The sequence below is a fragment of the Vipera ursinii genome (assembly GCF_947247035.1).
Source record: "Vipera ursinii genome assembly, chromosome: 1".
NCBI classification, from domain to species: domain Eukaryota; kingdom Metazoa; phylum Chordata; class Lepidosauria; order Squamata; family Viperidae; genus Vipera; species Vipera ursinii.
In genome coordinates, this window is record NC_139512.1 from 106,042,440 (window position 1) to 106,058,020 (window position 15,581).

Below are 15,581 nucleotides of genomic sequence, written 5' to 3' on the forward strand. Positions count from 1 at the left end.
GAATTTTAGAAATGATCGTTTTCCATTTCTATACAGCCATATTCACTAGAGATGGAGCCAACAAATAAAAAACATAGGCTGACAATGGCTTTTACTGGATGAAATTCAGTTGGAATATGCATGTTTTGAGAACTTTAGGCTCCAAGAACACATTATACCATCTCAACCTCCAAACAAATACTCTATTAATATGAGAAGAGTTATATTCCATCTAACACTCCAAGGGTATTACCCCACAGCAGTCCAACCCACCCAAAGATATAGGTAAAGGTAAAGTTTCCCCCCACATATGTGCTAGTTGTTTCCAACTCTAGGGGCCGGTGCTCATCTCAGTTTCAAAGCCGAAGAGCCAGCGCTTGTCTGAGGACATCTCTGTGGTCATGTGGCCGGCATGACTAGACGCCAAAGGCGCACGGAACGCTGTTACCTTACCACCGTAGTGGTCCCTATTTTTCTACTTGCATTTTTACGTGTTTTCGAACTGCTAGGTTGGCAGAAGCTGGGATGAGTAACAGGTGCTCACTCTGCTATGCGGCACTCGGGATTCGACCCGCCAAACTGCCGACCTTCTGATCGACAAGCTCAGCGTCCTAACCCACTGAGCCACCGCGTCCCTTTTGCCAAAGATATAGCATGTCTCATTTTAGTGGTAACTGGATAATTCCAACTCTTAATACCTTATCACTGCAATACCCATGTAGATATTGCCTGACGGTTTAATGAAGGACAGATATAGTAGGTAAATCTTCCTTCCCTCCAAGCACAAAAATGAACTACAATGGAAGCTGATGAACTTGTCCCACGCTTGCCACCTTCTATGTCCAGAGCTCTTCATTTTTTTACCAAAATAATTGCTGCACAAAATAGGGATTAAATATATTTGTAAAGGTTTTGCGAATACAACGGCATTAAAAAGGAAGTCTAAGACTGATTGAAAGTGTTCATATCCCGCCAAGGTCCCCAGCCTAAAACAGCTGATCTTCTATCAGCGCCAAAACCAGTTAGGAACATCTCCACGTTTAAGATCGTTAATTTTCTTCTGTTTCTCTTCATCAGCTTTTTTCTCAATTTCTTCAGAAGACTCAGGCTCAGGAGCTTTGTTCTTGTCTGGAAACAAGTCTGGAAACTGGAAAGTCTGTCCTTCGGCCTAAAGACAGAAGACAAACGTTTAATCATGTGTTCCAGTAGTATCTGTTTTTTTCAGATAACCATGGGAAGTTTCAGTTAGTCCAGAAAGGAAAAGATGCGGAATATTATCTTTTATTCTATCAGTCTTCCTGCCAAGGGACTCACAGTAACTGACTCAACTTCACTCAGTAAACACAAGGATAAGCAGAATTTCTAACCTAAGTCACCTCTGTTATAGTCCAAAATCCTAAACAGTGTATATCACGTTATCTTTTCTAGTTCTGGACTGCTCAGTTAACAGGCAAATATCCATTGCTAATTCAAAAGACTCACAATTTCATTGGAAACACAATCACTTATGAAATCTAGTGCAAGTGTTTGTTGTACTACTTAAAATAACCCCAAGCAATAAAGAAGCTGATCGTATTAAATACTGGGTGGGAGGGATTAGGGTTTTTGTTTTTTGGCCTTCCATTTATAAGTCTTGATCTTAATTCTTGGTGACTACGTAGACAAGCCCATGCAGTTTTCTAGGTAACCGTTCTGGAAGCGGTTTGCCATTGCCTTCTTCCTAGGCCTGAGAACGAGTAACTGTCCCAAAGTCATTCAGCTGATTTTGTGCCTATACCTACGGCAAGAACAGAAGTCCCGTTTCCCCAGGCTGGTCTAGCACCTTAATCTTAGACCACACTTGCTCTCAATTAAAAACCAAAATATTCATTTTTAACCAGAGGAAAAAAATTACAGTCAGAAGAGCACAGTTCTCAGCTGTAGCAGCTGTGACTGCATGAGTCCAAGCTAAGGTCCTCAACAGTCTCAGAATGCATTATTTTCTTCCATATAATTATAGAGGACCAACAATATCTTAATTCCATGGACACCAGATTAATGGAGACTTAAGACAAGACAAAGGAAGGGTGCACACGCACCTAAGGGCTTCACAAAGAATGGACAGGCATAGTAGATGGGCAAGGAAGAAAATTGAAAGGGAAACCAAGGGAGCTTAACAAGATATGCACTAGAACAGGGGTGTCAAACTCAATTTCATTGAGGGCTGCATCAGCATTGCGGTTGCCCTCAAGGGGCCGGGTGGGTATGGCCAGGGTGGGCGTGACCTACTGGGTGGGCGTGGCTAGAGTGCGTGTGGCCTACTGGGTGGGCGTGGCCAGCTCTACATCGTTTGCATCAAGGGTGCCTATGGGGGCCTGGGCAGGAGTGGGACAGATGTGAGGGTCTCTGGCAGAAGGAGGGTCTCTGGGCCAGGGCCAAGGCAGTGGGGCCCTTTCCCTCACTGTTTCCAGGATGGCTTCGCGGGCCACATGAAACCACTTCATGGGCCTGATCTGGCCCCCGGGCCTTGTGTTTGACATGTCTGCACTAGAACGGTACACATTTATATGCAGATTTCTTTGCTAGGCTCAGATTTTTCTTCTGTGATGGTAATAGAATATTATCAACAGAATTGCTATTAAAATACATCTATTAAACACAACTGTGAGTAGTTCAACTTTATTTCTCTAGCTTCTATCATTAAAATAGAAAGTACCATGAGCATGCATTAAAGCATGGGTCATGCCTATTTAGTTTCTTTGTTTGCTGCATAAAGAAAATATACCAAACAGAACTATATAAATAATATGACTTTAAAAGGGATTTGTGGAGTTATGTAATTCCTGAAATGCAGTATTAAAATTTTTAGCAGTCACTGTTCATAATGAAGAACGTCAATGCCAACACGGAGCATTGCCACAGACTCAACGTCTCCCATTTGGAAAACAATAATCTACTGACCTTTTAGCTTTTATTTAGCAGCAGGAACCTATTATTCAACAACAGCATTTTATTCTGTTGACATTATCTATTTTTCCATATTGTATGCAGTGTTGGCAATCTTGCTAAAATCAACTCTGTCAGCTTTCCATTCTCTTCAAGTAGAAGACTAAGACTAATAAAACTATCAGACAATAGTGTGGCACAGAAAGATGTGTTGTAAAAATAATGTCTAGAGCTATTTTGTATAGTATTTTCCAGAATACCTTAACAGCTTTTGGCCATCACTAAAGAACTAAAAAAAGAACTAAAAATCAGCACATAAACGTAAGACCGTAGAAGCACTCTTGCTATCCTTGAAAATCAAAACTTTACTCGCAAATGAACCAGGTTCTGCCAACCAATCTAGTCTTCAGCTAGTAATCTGAAGCCATGAAGAAAGCAATTGGACTCACATTAAGTGCAGCTATAAGTTTCAATTTTACTTGCTGGTATGCAAGCGTCCTATTTCTTTGTGGGCTCATTGAACAAGAACAATCGGTTCCACCCCTTTCCGGTACCATGATTCTCCAGAAATGCTACAGAAGTAGATTTTTCAGCATTGCCCCTTCTAATGCTGTGACTGAAGTGAACAGGACCTCAATGTACAACTCTGGGGCACAATTCTAAGTTCTGCTTTGACCCAAGCAGCACACTCCTTCCACAAGCTACAAAAACTACTCAGTGCCATCACCATGGTTTGCCAAAAGTCATTTCCACAATATGTCTTCAGCAAGGAAAGACTGGGCAGTGTTTTGAGATGTTGCATAGCTCTTGAACGTTCTCTTCTGAAGTGGAGATGTGGAGTGGTCTACTGAAATCAAAGCCTGGGTATTTTCCAGAAGCAATATATTAGCGGTTGTTTACTTGTTTCTTTTAAGCCCTAATAAGCAGGCATATACATAGAATGAAGGCTACTGCTAAGCTTGTAAGCCGCCCTGAGTCTTTGAAGAACGGCGGGATATAAATGGAATTAAAATAAATAAAAATAAATAAATAAAAACCGAACTGGCTCTTATTGGCTGAAAAAAAGGGTTTTGTTATTTGAATATGGTGGTTGTTCTCATTACTTTTAACAGGATTCATCAGGATAGAGACTTTTTTAAAAAAAAAAATGACTAAAACAACAAATATAACTCCAAAGACAGCACTGGAAACCCATCAGGCAACGTTTGTATGGTTGCCACTTGCATTTATACTTGCATGTACAACATCATAAAATGTTGTTGTACATGCAAGTATAAATGAGGACCCAGATTGTTGGGGGCAATTAAGCTGACTTTGTAATAATGCCGCTTGGGGTGTGTGTGAAAGCCCTAATAAGCAGGCATATACATAGAATGAAGTCTGCTGCTAAGCTTGTAAGCTGCCCTGAGTCTTCGGAGAAGGACGGGATATAAATGGAATTAAAATAAAATAAATAAATAAATAAATAAATCATCACTGGCTCATGCTGCTATGCGTACCAGGGTTTGGCTCGTGGCCAAGGTGAGAACTGAGAGGCCTTGTCTATGATAGACACAGCCCTTCTGTCCAAAAAGGAAGGATATGGCCTACAAAGATGAACCATGGTTCTAGTCCTTGCCCTTCTCTTCTACGTTTGTTACATTTGTCACTACATTAATAAAGCAAATGGCTCAAGACTGGATGTTTCCATGAAGCACTATATATTATCCTACCTTTTCATTTTAAGGCAATGGAGGAACGTTCAGACACAACGGAGAACCTGGTGGTTGCAAGCTCTCTAAGAAAATGCTCCACAGTTGCCATTTCAAGGCTGGTTAAAACCAAATATTGAGCCGAAGTCAATCTGTAGCTGAAACCTTTTAATAAACAAAAGTCAGTGCAGACAATTTGGCTCTTTCCATCCCTTGTTTTGCCGAGAAATGCTGATCTTGGCTGGCAGCCAGAAAGGATTTGAAACTGCCAAGATATTACTCTCAAAACTGAAAGCTTTATAAATCCTCCGCAATAGCGAAATTTTGCGCTGGTTTGACTCTTGCATGCTGAAAGCTTTATGAAAAATAGTTACTGTGCATGTTCAATAGTTGGTATATTTTGACCGTTCTATAACTTGAACCATATCTCCAGGAATAACTGTACCCTAAAAGTCTTTTTAACTCACTTGAAGTCACATCTGAGTAACTGCAATAGGTACAATCATTTGGGGCTAGTGAAGAAAATGGCTAATGGCCACTTGCTAATAAGCTGCTCTAGTAGCACAACACTTTATAGAAGGAAGGGAAATGTAGGCTCCAAGTCAATTAAATTCTGCTCAACTTGTTCTTAGGGATATTGTCACATCTTCCATACCGTCATTGAGGAAGCACATCTATGGAACTTCATAATAATCTGGTTAATATAAATGACTGGCCCCAAATCAGGAAAAAAAATAACGTTTAGGTTTTCTAATAGAGGTAATTATTGACTCTGCAAGCAAGCAGAAACAAGAACACAATTTTCAAGGTACAAAAACAATTTTCATATTAATGAAGAAGTTGGTTCTAACTTTTAAAATAGAAAAGGCAAGGAATAGTTCTGTTTTATAACCAAGGTTACAAAATGTTTTCTCCTAAGGAGGAGGAGGGAAAAAGAACATAAAGAACAAACTGAAACTACATAAGGTGATACTGACCACAAGCAATAATTTGAGGTCATTTGCAATGGCAGACAAATACTATCTGAACTAAAGAGGGAAAAACCCTACCCCCTCATTTGCCAAGTTTGGGGTATGAGAGAAAAAGACCTCTGTCTTCAAGATAACCTGGATTAATTCTCTCCTTTCACCCATACTGCTATGTATTATATGCTGTCCAACCATCAGCGTTTTCATCTTCCAATACTTGAATGCAATGATTAATGTGTGCATATTATGTTGCATAAGTTGGCCTTGAAATCAGAAGCTGATGACTTCCAGAGTAGAGAAACATAACTGCTGTCTTCAAGACAAAACAGTATTTCTCAGATACCTAAGAATGCCAACTAGTCAGGAAACTAATACAAGGAAGAATAATGCTGCCACCTATTGACTATTTAAGAAAGCCAACATGAAAAACTTTCCCAAACAGATGGCTTTCTTACAAAATTACCTGGAACTTGCCATAAACATGAACTTGCTTAAGCCATGGATTTGTTTGTACCAATATAAGGGTGAACCAGAGGTTGAATTAAAGCAAAACAGGGAAGATATTTAAAAAAATCAGCAGGTATGCAGGAATCTAAAATTAAAACCTCTTACTTCACCTATGTAAATAAAGTCTAGGTAAGCCTGCTGAATTATGGTAACCATTTCAGCACAGAAGTGACAGGATACATCAAAGAATAAGTATAATATTTTTCTTCCCACATTTAATGGAATACTGAATTAAAAACAGGCTAGCTACAAAATTGAAACAGGAACCCTAGAGAATTAGCTATAACTATAAACAACTCTTAGAAGATATTATTGGTGAAATACTTTCCAGTCTGGAGCAGATAACAGTGAGTGTTTAGAATAAGATCAAAATCAGCTTAAAGTATTATATAGGTAAGGCTACATTTGTTAAGACTGAAGAAGCATTGCATTGGTCTACAGGCAGTTAAAAATAGATAAAAGTCATTTCAAAGTTCAGCTATTCACACTAGCCTGTATGGCAGATTCTTAGGAATCATAAAGATGCCAAAAACAAAACACACACACACAAAATGGGAGTCCCATAACATCCAGCCTTCAGAGTGACAAGCCAAGAGCAAAAAACACAACAACAATTTAGGTTTAGGTATGTAAGTAAACATATTTTAAAGTGGGGATGGGGGAAAGAGACATGTGTCCCTGCCCTTCTCTCAAGTCCAGAGGAACAGTGACCCTCGGCCAGACTGAATTTCAGAGAAACTCAAAAGCCCCAATGCTTTTTATCAACTTCTGCCTGATGCATTCTTCAGAGATGAAATCCTGCCCTTTGAAGGAAGACGGAGTTAGCTGTAGACGATTGGTTTTACAATAAGCATTATCCAAAAAAAAAAAAGAAACAAGCAGCTACAAATATTATCACTTTCATCGTTCTCCTACTCAAAAATGTGTGATTCAGTCACTCTGCTACCCAAGTATTTATAAGATAGCAGAACCTACTCAGGGCCAGCAAAGCAGGTTAGTCATCTTGAGTCCATGATAGCCAACACTAAAAGAACGGAGCAGAAAAATCGGTAACTGGATGTAGTTTTAATCTTTATTTCTTTACTGGAGAAACAGCTGCTATTGAAACAACTGAACTAGCAGTGCGGTGGGGAAATCACTCTAACGTGCAGCTTACTGAGATCCATCAATGACCTAGGAATAGAGCACTAATCTATCTTTGATTTTATGATTTCATATTAAGTGACAAGAATATCCCTGAGCCATAAAAAAAGATCTCCCTGGTATTTCTAGAAAATAAAAAGTAGCGGTAGTCCAGTGCTTTGTTTTCAACTTTACCCATCTATCCAGAAAAAAGAGGAAAAGGTAAAGAGTTAGTTCTATAAGCAGGGAGGGAGCAACTGGTAACCAAGTCACTAGTTTACCCTTTGGGGCATATGTTCTTCTGCAAAAAGCTATGGGTGAGCCATTTTATGAGCAGGAAAGTACCCTCGCCACAACAGTCAGCTTATCAGAAGGCCCAGATCAAGCTTACGAAAACCCAAACGTGCCCACTATCCTCAAAAGTATTGCCTTCTCTTATATTCTACCATACAATTAGCATACATAAAACCTCCGCATATTTACCTCAATAGTTTTCAATCTATAGGATTTGTTCTCTTTTGATGTAGATGCTCTGAGAGCTAATGGGGAAAGAAGTTTCACCCTTATAATTTTTGTCTAGGAAACTTACAGCAAATCCATATATTTTCAATTAGAGAACTTCACAACATTTTATCCTAAATGCTAAAGCCCAGTTTAGCTTTGTAATGCAGATTGTCATGAAGCTTTTCAAAAGAAATCTCCATGGAGCCTTTTACCATGCTACACATGCCAACCAGGAAAAAAAAAACCAACACCAAACATTTTCAATAGTAATAGGCCAAGTTACCAGTGACAACTTTCTGACTATTTCTCACTTCTTCAACATTATGCCATTCCAAGATAATGCCTAGGATTTTTTCCAAGTAGCATTTTCGCCTTCAAAGAACTTAAGAGCAGATCCTTCAGACCAGCCTGGCTGAAATTTGCATCCTGTTTCCCCTGGGCTCAATCGCTTCTAATGCCCTTTAGAAAAACAATGTCTTCATAACAGAATTTTGAAACCCATAAATAATTGACTCAACTAAAATCTACCACAACTCCCTCACTTTCCCAGCTTCCAAACAGATGCATTTACTCACCAGCTGTACATAGGCAACCTTGTAGTCTGGCTTCTTGATTCGTACATTTCTGTCATCCCTCTGTTTGTTTGAGCCTGTTAAATAGACCAACATATTGACTTACAAGAAGCTAATGGTTCCTTTCCCCAACCCTTTCAGTTAAGAGAAAACAGGAATCATATTTACGTGATGTCTAGAAAGGAGTCTGTGGCTACTCCTAAGTGGGTAAACTCTTCTCTCAGAGCAGAAGTATTTAGGATGGGCACATTAATCATGCAGCAATTTTACCGCTCACAAGTTACTCTCATATTCACACATTACAGTTGTCTTGACAAAGAAACAAGAGTTAAATGTTCTCAAGGTTAAATGTTCCCAGTGTCTTGCATTTCTTTTCAAACAATTTAGTTTCTAGTTCCCTTGCTCTGCTTCTCTGAATCTATTTCAATATTTTTCCTCAAACGCTTTTTTCTAAATTTGTTCCAGTTTCTTCCAATAGGTATGTTTTCTGTTCCAGAATACAAAGTGGTCAGAACAGAACCCACTACGGAGGTGGGACTGATCATTGAAGGGTTACATGAGGATTTTTCCCCCTCCTTCTTGTGATTTAGAAACCATCCTTTTATTCATGCAACCTTTTTTTTTATAACTGCATTGCACTCATCTTTTCAGTCAATTAGTGTTCCAAGGTCATTTTTTTTAATAAATGTTCTAATTTGTGTAATTTATTTTAACGTTCAATTGTTGCCTTTGCGATGGGCAGCCATATAAATTGTAAGTTATTAATACAAATATCGACTTCTGTGGGCAGTGCACTCAATATAATGTTTGATGAAGCCCCGAGAATATTTTCAAGGAAGCCAATGATTAAATATTGCTATTCAGATTCAAACATTTGCTTCTTTTGCTATCCTCCCTCATTTAATTTGCTTGTAATTGTGGCTTTACAGATTCTCATCCACTATAAGCAACTTTTTCTATCACTGTTCTAAATGAAAAATTAAGTTCTTTAGAGTTCAAGATATATGTTGAATTACAATCAGCTCTTTTCAGTATTCTTCAATATCGAGAACTCCTAATTTTACACAGTCGCTTTCCCCCATTATTTTTCTATGTCTATATCTACAAGTACAACTTTGTTACAGAGTGATATCAAGTCCAGGGTACTCAATCGGTTTGTGCATTCTTCCATTCTGTGATAGAAACAAATGACAGCGAAAGGCCCAAGTCTGGCAAAGTTCATTTCTCCATTTCCTCTGTATTTTTTTATTTCCTCCATTTATTTTAACCCAAATGTCCTAATGGAGTTTTTCCTCTCCATTTCCTCTGTATTATTTTATTTCCTCCATGTACTTTATTTTAACCCAAATGTTCTACAGTGTCACTAAGTTCTTTCACTAGAATTTCTGAGGTGTGGATATTTTGAACATACAACGCAATTCCTTTTCACTTCACTCCATTCTATTCTATCTGTTCCATTTCACTAGACTAAAGCTGTGGAAGTCATCCCATCAGTCTCTGTTTGCTACATCTTTAAATTATCTTTGTCTTTTTTCTGTTAACAGTTTAAAGTCATCTTACTGAATTCATAGTCTCAGCATTTGATTCGAGATAATGAAAGTCATGAGCTATTTTCTTCAGAAAACTGGCTTCCAACCTTGTTCTACAGATGTGCTTTCTTAACCCAAGTTTGCTGCATTTAATCTACAATTCTGCCTTGCACAAACCCAACAAGGTTTGAGTCTTTTCATCCTGATTATATGAAGTGAAATAACTTCATTTAAGATTAAATCAAGCATCAGTTTAAAATTAATATAATCTCAGGATTGATTCTCTTAAAAACAAAGAAATGACAAGTTCCAATTCATGTCGGAATTGACTATTTTGCAAAATAATATAAATTGCAGTAATCAATAGGCTGCAATTGCTTCTTTAAATAGCAAAGATTTAGAAAACATAAAGTATATGAAAGAGAGTTTGTCAATAATGAATAACCACTGTTCTTTGGTTGAAGACTTACCAAACTGTATCCTGGTTCGTACAGCAGCTACTGGCACATTATATATTTTTTCAAGGTATTCTTTCAATTCTACTCTTGTCATGCTGTACCAAAAGCAAGCAAACAATTGAAGCACATTAAGGAACAATGCCAGAATATTAACTTCAGTAAGTATAATGTTATTTAGTAATTCCTGACTTTGAAAGAAGCATCCTGATATATTGCGCAACTGTTTTAATAACAAAGTGAAAGGTAAGAAAGATCAAGCCAGGCAAGGTAAAGGATCTTATGGCAGATCATACAGATAGAGAGGAATGGTTAACCATAACCTTTCTCCCAAGAGAGATACTCCTGAGATTTCTGCTGGAACGTAAACAAAGAATTGAGTGGAGTAATCCAGATGAAGGCTCAGTTAGCATTCACCTTTGACCACCATTTTGGGGACAGACATGGTTACACTGTTTAATTTTTTTCATTTTGGCAAAGCTTTTTTAAAACTTAAAAAAATAAATAAATCCATGAATGCTTACAGTATTGTTTGGGTCTGTAAAGAGAAGATTCTTCCCTGACATTTTTTTTAAAATTTTAATTCCATTTATATCCCGCCCTTCTCCGAAGACTCAGGGCGGCTTACAAACTTAGCAGTAGCCTTCATTCTATGTATATGCCTGCTTATTAGGGCTTTCACACACCCCCAAGCGGCATTGTTACAAAGTCAGCTTAATTGCCCCCAACAATCTGGGTCCTCATTTTACCTACCTCGGAAGGATGGAAGGCTGAGTCAACCTTGAGCCTGGTGGGACTTGAACCTGCACTAATTGCAGGCAGCTGGTGTTACTTAAGGAGGCATTAGCCCACTGCTCCACCAAGGCTCTTTTTAGGATCAGTTAAGTAATAATGCAGCATGGTGTGTTTACAGGGCTAAGCCAGTAAGCAAAAAAAAAGTTCACTTTTTCCCATAAGTATAAAAAAATACAGAGGAAAAACTTCCAGGAACCTAAACATTTATAAAATATGCAATCCTGATCTGCTTCCAGGTTCAATCGGGAAAATTCTACTATAGATCTATATTTCCCAAACTCAGCACCTAGGAAGGGAAACAGACTATTTCAAAATTCTCCCAAGTCTCTATCTGATCCAATAGAAAAGAATCAGTCCACTGAGATATGGACAGGGAAGTGTAAGAACCATTGCTCTTTATAAGAAATCCTCAAAGTTGTGGAGCAGCCTACAGGGAACACAGTGTACACAGAGATCAACAAGCAAACCGGCTCCAGTTGTTACTGATAACTTTGCATAATGTACTTGCTTCACCACTATGGCACTCTGAGAAACTGGATAACATTATTCTGAATGTTTTAACTCAAGAAGAAATATGTTATCTTCTTCACTGTATGTACTTACTCCATGGGGATGCGGAACTGTACCGTATCTTCTGGCTGTGGGACACCAGGCTTCACCAGGGTCAAGAAGTAATCTGTCCGGAAAATTCTTGTTGGAGGATTTCCTAACTGATAAAGGGGATAACTACAGACAAAGAAAATAAATATTTCTGAGAATATGGAATTCTTGTAAATGTAAAGCATGTGGAGAACGTAAAAACTGACTAGAAATTTTCTTTAAAATAAGCAGTATTTCTGCCTTAGGCATATATGATAAAGGAAGCAATAAAAATTAATGTGCTATGTTTTCAATAATTATCTCCAACCCTGAATAAAACTATATTAATTAGGCTTTTTATTCAATGGTATAGCAGAATAAAGTGAAGAATAAAATAATAAAATAAAGCAGTAAGAAATTAATCCTTCATTCAGAACATTCAATATTGGTGTAATATTTCAGGTGTTAGGGTGATGTACAACATCCATGTACATAGGTCCATACTTAATGGCAAATTATTATTAAATTAGTAAATTATTCTATGTAATACATTATAATTAAACTAAATGCTCAGAGGCTTTTTTGCCCTACAAACAATTGTGCCATCAATATCCCCATATGTTCTAGAAGACTATTTGGAAAATTTCCAAATCTCTTAAGAAGAAAACAGTTATACTATTCCTTGTGTAAATATTTACTAAGAATGAGTACCATATGAATTTATAGCTAGCAGAATAATTATGAAAGCTACAGTCTTATGTTAAAAGCAGATATATTTAATTTACAGGAAATCTTATGGCTATCTTATTAGATCTAAACAATGTAAGAGCAGGAACAAACAACTGAAGCAAACAGGTTAATAATAAGTATAATCATAATAAAGCAAATGAGGAAGATAATAAAGGACAATAAAAACACTTCACCAGAATAATTTTATACTTACAGCACTTATATTCTAGATCTACTTAAATTATTATAAAATCCTTGTACAAATAATGTCCTCTGGAAATTAAATGGGATTTGTATATGCATTACGATATATAATAGCACAGTCTGTATAAAAAACTATCTGCAGAACCAGAAAATAATGCAATAATGAAAGCCTTTTTCAAATGGCATATTATCATTTCTAATGTGATTTCCAAAATTTTGGACATGGAAGCGCTTAGGAAGGAGAGGTAAGTCGCTAAGACACTCAATAGATAAATTTCACAGGTAATGAACAGGAAACATGCAAATTTCCAAGGTATACTGAGCTATCATAGAAAATAAAATTAAGATAAATGTAAAACTTCTTCATTAGAACGAGTGTGGAATTAACATCTTTGTAAGGGGAGGCCAGGATATACGTATGCAAGAATCAGAGAAGAGAATGTAAAGCTAAAAGTAATCTAATTGAGCATATTCCTAAAGTCCCTTGGAATAGATTTCTGATTCTGTAGTTTATGCAGATAACCCTACAGAGTTGAGTTATTGAAATAAATGTAGGAGAAAAAGAGCAGCAAAGAGAGACTTTTTGAGATAATACTTTAGTTCAAACTTTCTACCTACAGGTAAAACAATTATGGGCAAAATGTCAAGATCTCTTCTTATTACCGGTAATACAGAAACCTATGCCTCTGCTAAATTATTATTATTGTTGTTGTTGAGAAACCTATGCCTCTGCTAAATTATTATTGTTGTTGTTGTTGCTGCTGCTGCTGCTGTTGTTGTTGTTGTTGTTATTGTTGTGAGGGACATTTGAGGTCTTCTAGTCCAACGCCCTGCCTACCATTTCAGACAAATGGTTGTCCAGTCTCAAAAACTTCCAGTTTTAGAGCATTCACAGCTTCTGGAGGCAGGTTGTTCCACTGATTAATTGTTCTAACTGTCAGGAAATTTATCCTTAGTTCTAGGCTGCTTCTCTCTTTAATTTCCATCCATTGCTTCTTGTCCTGCCTTCAGGTGCTTTGGGAGTCAGCTTGACTCCCTCTTCTTACTGTGCATTTTTACTAGTAAAAAATCATTAATATAACTTTCTTGACCAAAGTTATAAATTGTTTAATTGAGTCTCCCTGCAAATTTAAATCACATCTCTTGGATAAGTAATCACATTCATATCTATATGGGGTCTGGCTTCACTGTAATATGTAACTGTGAAGTAGGATGTGAACTGTCACTGATGTGTTTAAATCTGATTTTGAAATAAACAGATTAATCCTAGAGAAAAGGCAATGGCAACCTTAATAAGCACATTTCAATAAGATACTGGGATAATGATGATCACAATAAAGTAAGAATTATTTCATGGGTAACAAATAACTATGAAAGTTATACATGAAGAAAGAAGTACTCTCATTCTGAATTATGGACTTAAGAGATAAATACTAAGAGCAAACAGCAAGAAAAAAATATTAATCCATCTTGGATGGAATAAAGACAGGTAGGTCCTTTGAGGGGATGATCAGCAAGCAAAAACGAGCACATTTTTGAGCATGTGATGGGAGGTTATTTTGGATCAGAAACCTGTATTTTGCTTGGCAAGGTTGATAAAAGTATAAGAAGAGGAATGCAATCGGGTAGATGGACAGATTCAAATAAATTACTGAAATGTCCTTGGAAGAGCAGCAAATTGTGACTAGAAACAGATTGAAATGGTGGGCATTCGTCCAGTCGCCTGGAATGAAACCAACGTGATGATATTTAATAACCACTAAGTATCATTATCTATTACACTATATATTAAAAAGCGTTATATAACCTTCAGACACATAGGAGAGAATGATGAAAAAAAAAGGGGGGGGAACCCTCTCCCTCTCTTTTTCATTTGAAAACAAGCGAAGCCGAACACGTGGGAAGGCGTTACGTGCATTACGAAATACCTCCTGGAATAAGGCACTGCACACAAAACTTAGCATTTCCCGTTTCGAAATCTTTAGCTCCCGGGGCGACCGGCGAGCTTGCAACTTGCAAACAAACCATCCTAGCCCAAAAGGAAAGCGGAGGCAGGCGACCCTGGAAAGGCGCCCGCCATCCCGGCTCTGCAGACGGGGAGCCCACGAGAACACGTCGGCAGGACGAGACTCCCCCGCGCTCAGATGCCCGGGTTGGGGAAGGGAGGGGGGGTACTCACTAAGCCCGCCGAGCCATGATTCTCACTTAGCTCAACCAACACTCATCCGCTGCGGAAGAGCAGAAGAACATCCGGGGAACGAAGACCGTCTAGAGGTAGGAAAGACAAGACTCGCAACACCCAAGCGCGGCAAACTAGAACTCGGTAGTCGTTTACACGCTTTTTTCCAATTTTGCAAGAAAGCGGCGAAAGTCGGTCAGGAAGCTGCAAAGTCGGCATTCGGCTTTCCATCGGCTGGGTAAATAAGTAGGCAAGCATCGTTGTTGTTTTTTTCTATCGACCCTAAACTTAATCTCCTTATTTAAGAAACATTTAAACATTGGACTCGCCTCTGGCGAGGGATATTTCTCTTAAGGTTTCCAACTGCAAGGCTAAGAGAGCCCGGGGTAGCTTTTCTAAATGTCTATATCGAAAAGTCAGAAATAAAAAAAGAGAATAGCATACTGTAAATACGAAATATTCTGATTTTTGTTTTCTGTGCGTGGCTATTTCGCCCTGCCAGGTGGGTTCTGAGTTAGCCCATCTTAGGAGAGGCATCTGTATGATCTTGATTCATTTCGAAAACAATAACTGCAGAACCCGATCTGGAAATATCAAAGCTGTGAATTGAAGGACTGGAATTGTTGGGAGAGTGAGAGGCACATCTAGGAATTATGCAGTCGGAAATAATTGTACAGCATAGAGCAGGATTTCCCAAACTGTGAGGTGTACCTCCTTTTGGGAAGTCTAGACAGAGTCCAGGGGAGGCGTGAAGAATCTTTTAGTTGTGCACTGTTACAATAAATGTCGTAAACTGCTCAGAATCGCTTAGGTGATCTGGATGGTGTAGAAATTTAAATAAAT

The 15,581-nt window shown here is 38.1% G+C and overlaps 1 protein-coding gene across 2 annotated transcripts; it reads right to left on the reverse strand.

The window, feature by feature from the left end:
- Positions 1 to 864: 864 nt before the first annotated feature.
- MRPL23 (mitochondrial ribosomal protein L23) lies at positions 865 to 14,812 on the reverse strand. Of its 2 annotated transcripts, XM_083349776.1 has the most exons (5): positions 14,739 to 14,812; positions 11,651 to 11,773; positions 10,268 to 10,350; positions 8,272 to 8,345; positions 865 to 1,147 (listed from the first exon to the last, which is right to left on the reverse strand). In XM_083349776.1, the coding sequence occupies exons 1-5, from the start codon at positions 14,753 to 14,755 to the stop codon at positions 986 to 988; spliced, it is 459 nt and encodes a 152-aa protein (XP_083205902.1). In that variant the 5' UTR covers positions 14,756 to 14,812; the 3' UTR covers positions 865 to 985. The 2 variants fall into 2 exon arrangements, with proteins under 2 accessions (XP_083205902.1, XP_083205901.1); XM_083349775.1 differs by lacking the exon at positions 14,739 to 14,812 and having other exon boundaries at positions 11,651 to 12,171.
- Between the last annotated feature and the right edge of the window lie 769 nt (positions 14,813 to 15,581).

Coding starts and splice junctions, on each gene's coding strand:
- MRPL23 (XM_083349775.1), bottom strand. CDS start 11,832: ATGCTTTACATTTACAAGAATTCCATATTCTCAGAAATATTTATTTTC. Junction 8,346..10,267: donor ACGAACCAGGATACAGTTTG/GTAAGTCTTCAA, acceptor TCTATTTAACAG/GCTCAAACAAACAGAGGGAT. Junction 1,148..8,271: donor AGGTTGCCTATGTACAGCTG/GTGAGTAAATGC, acceptor TTCTGTCTTTAG/GCCGAAGGACAGACTTTCCA.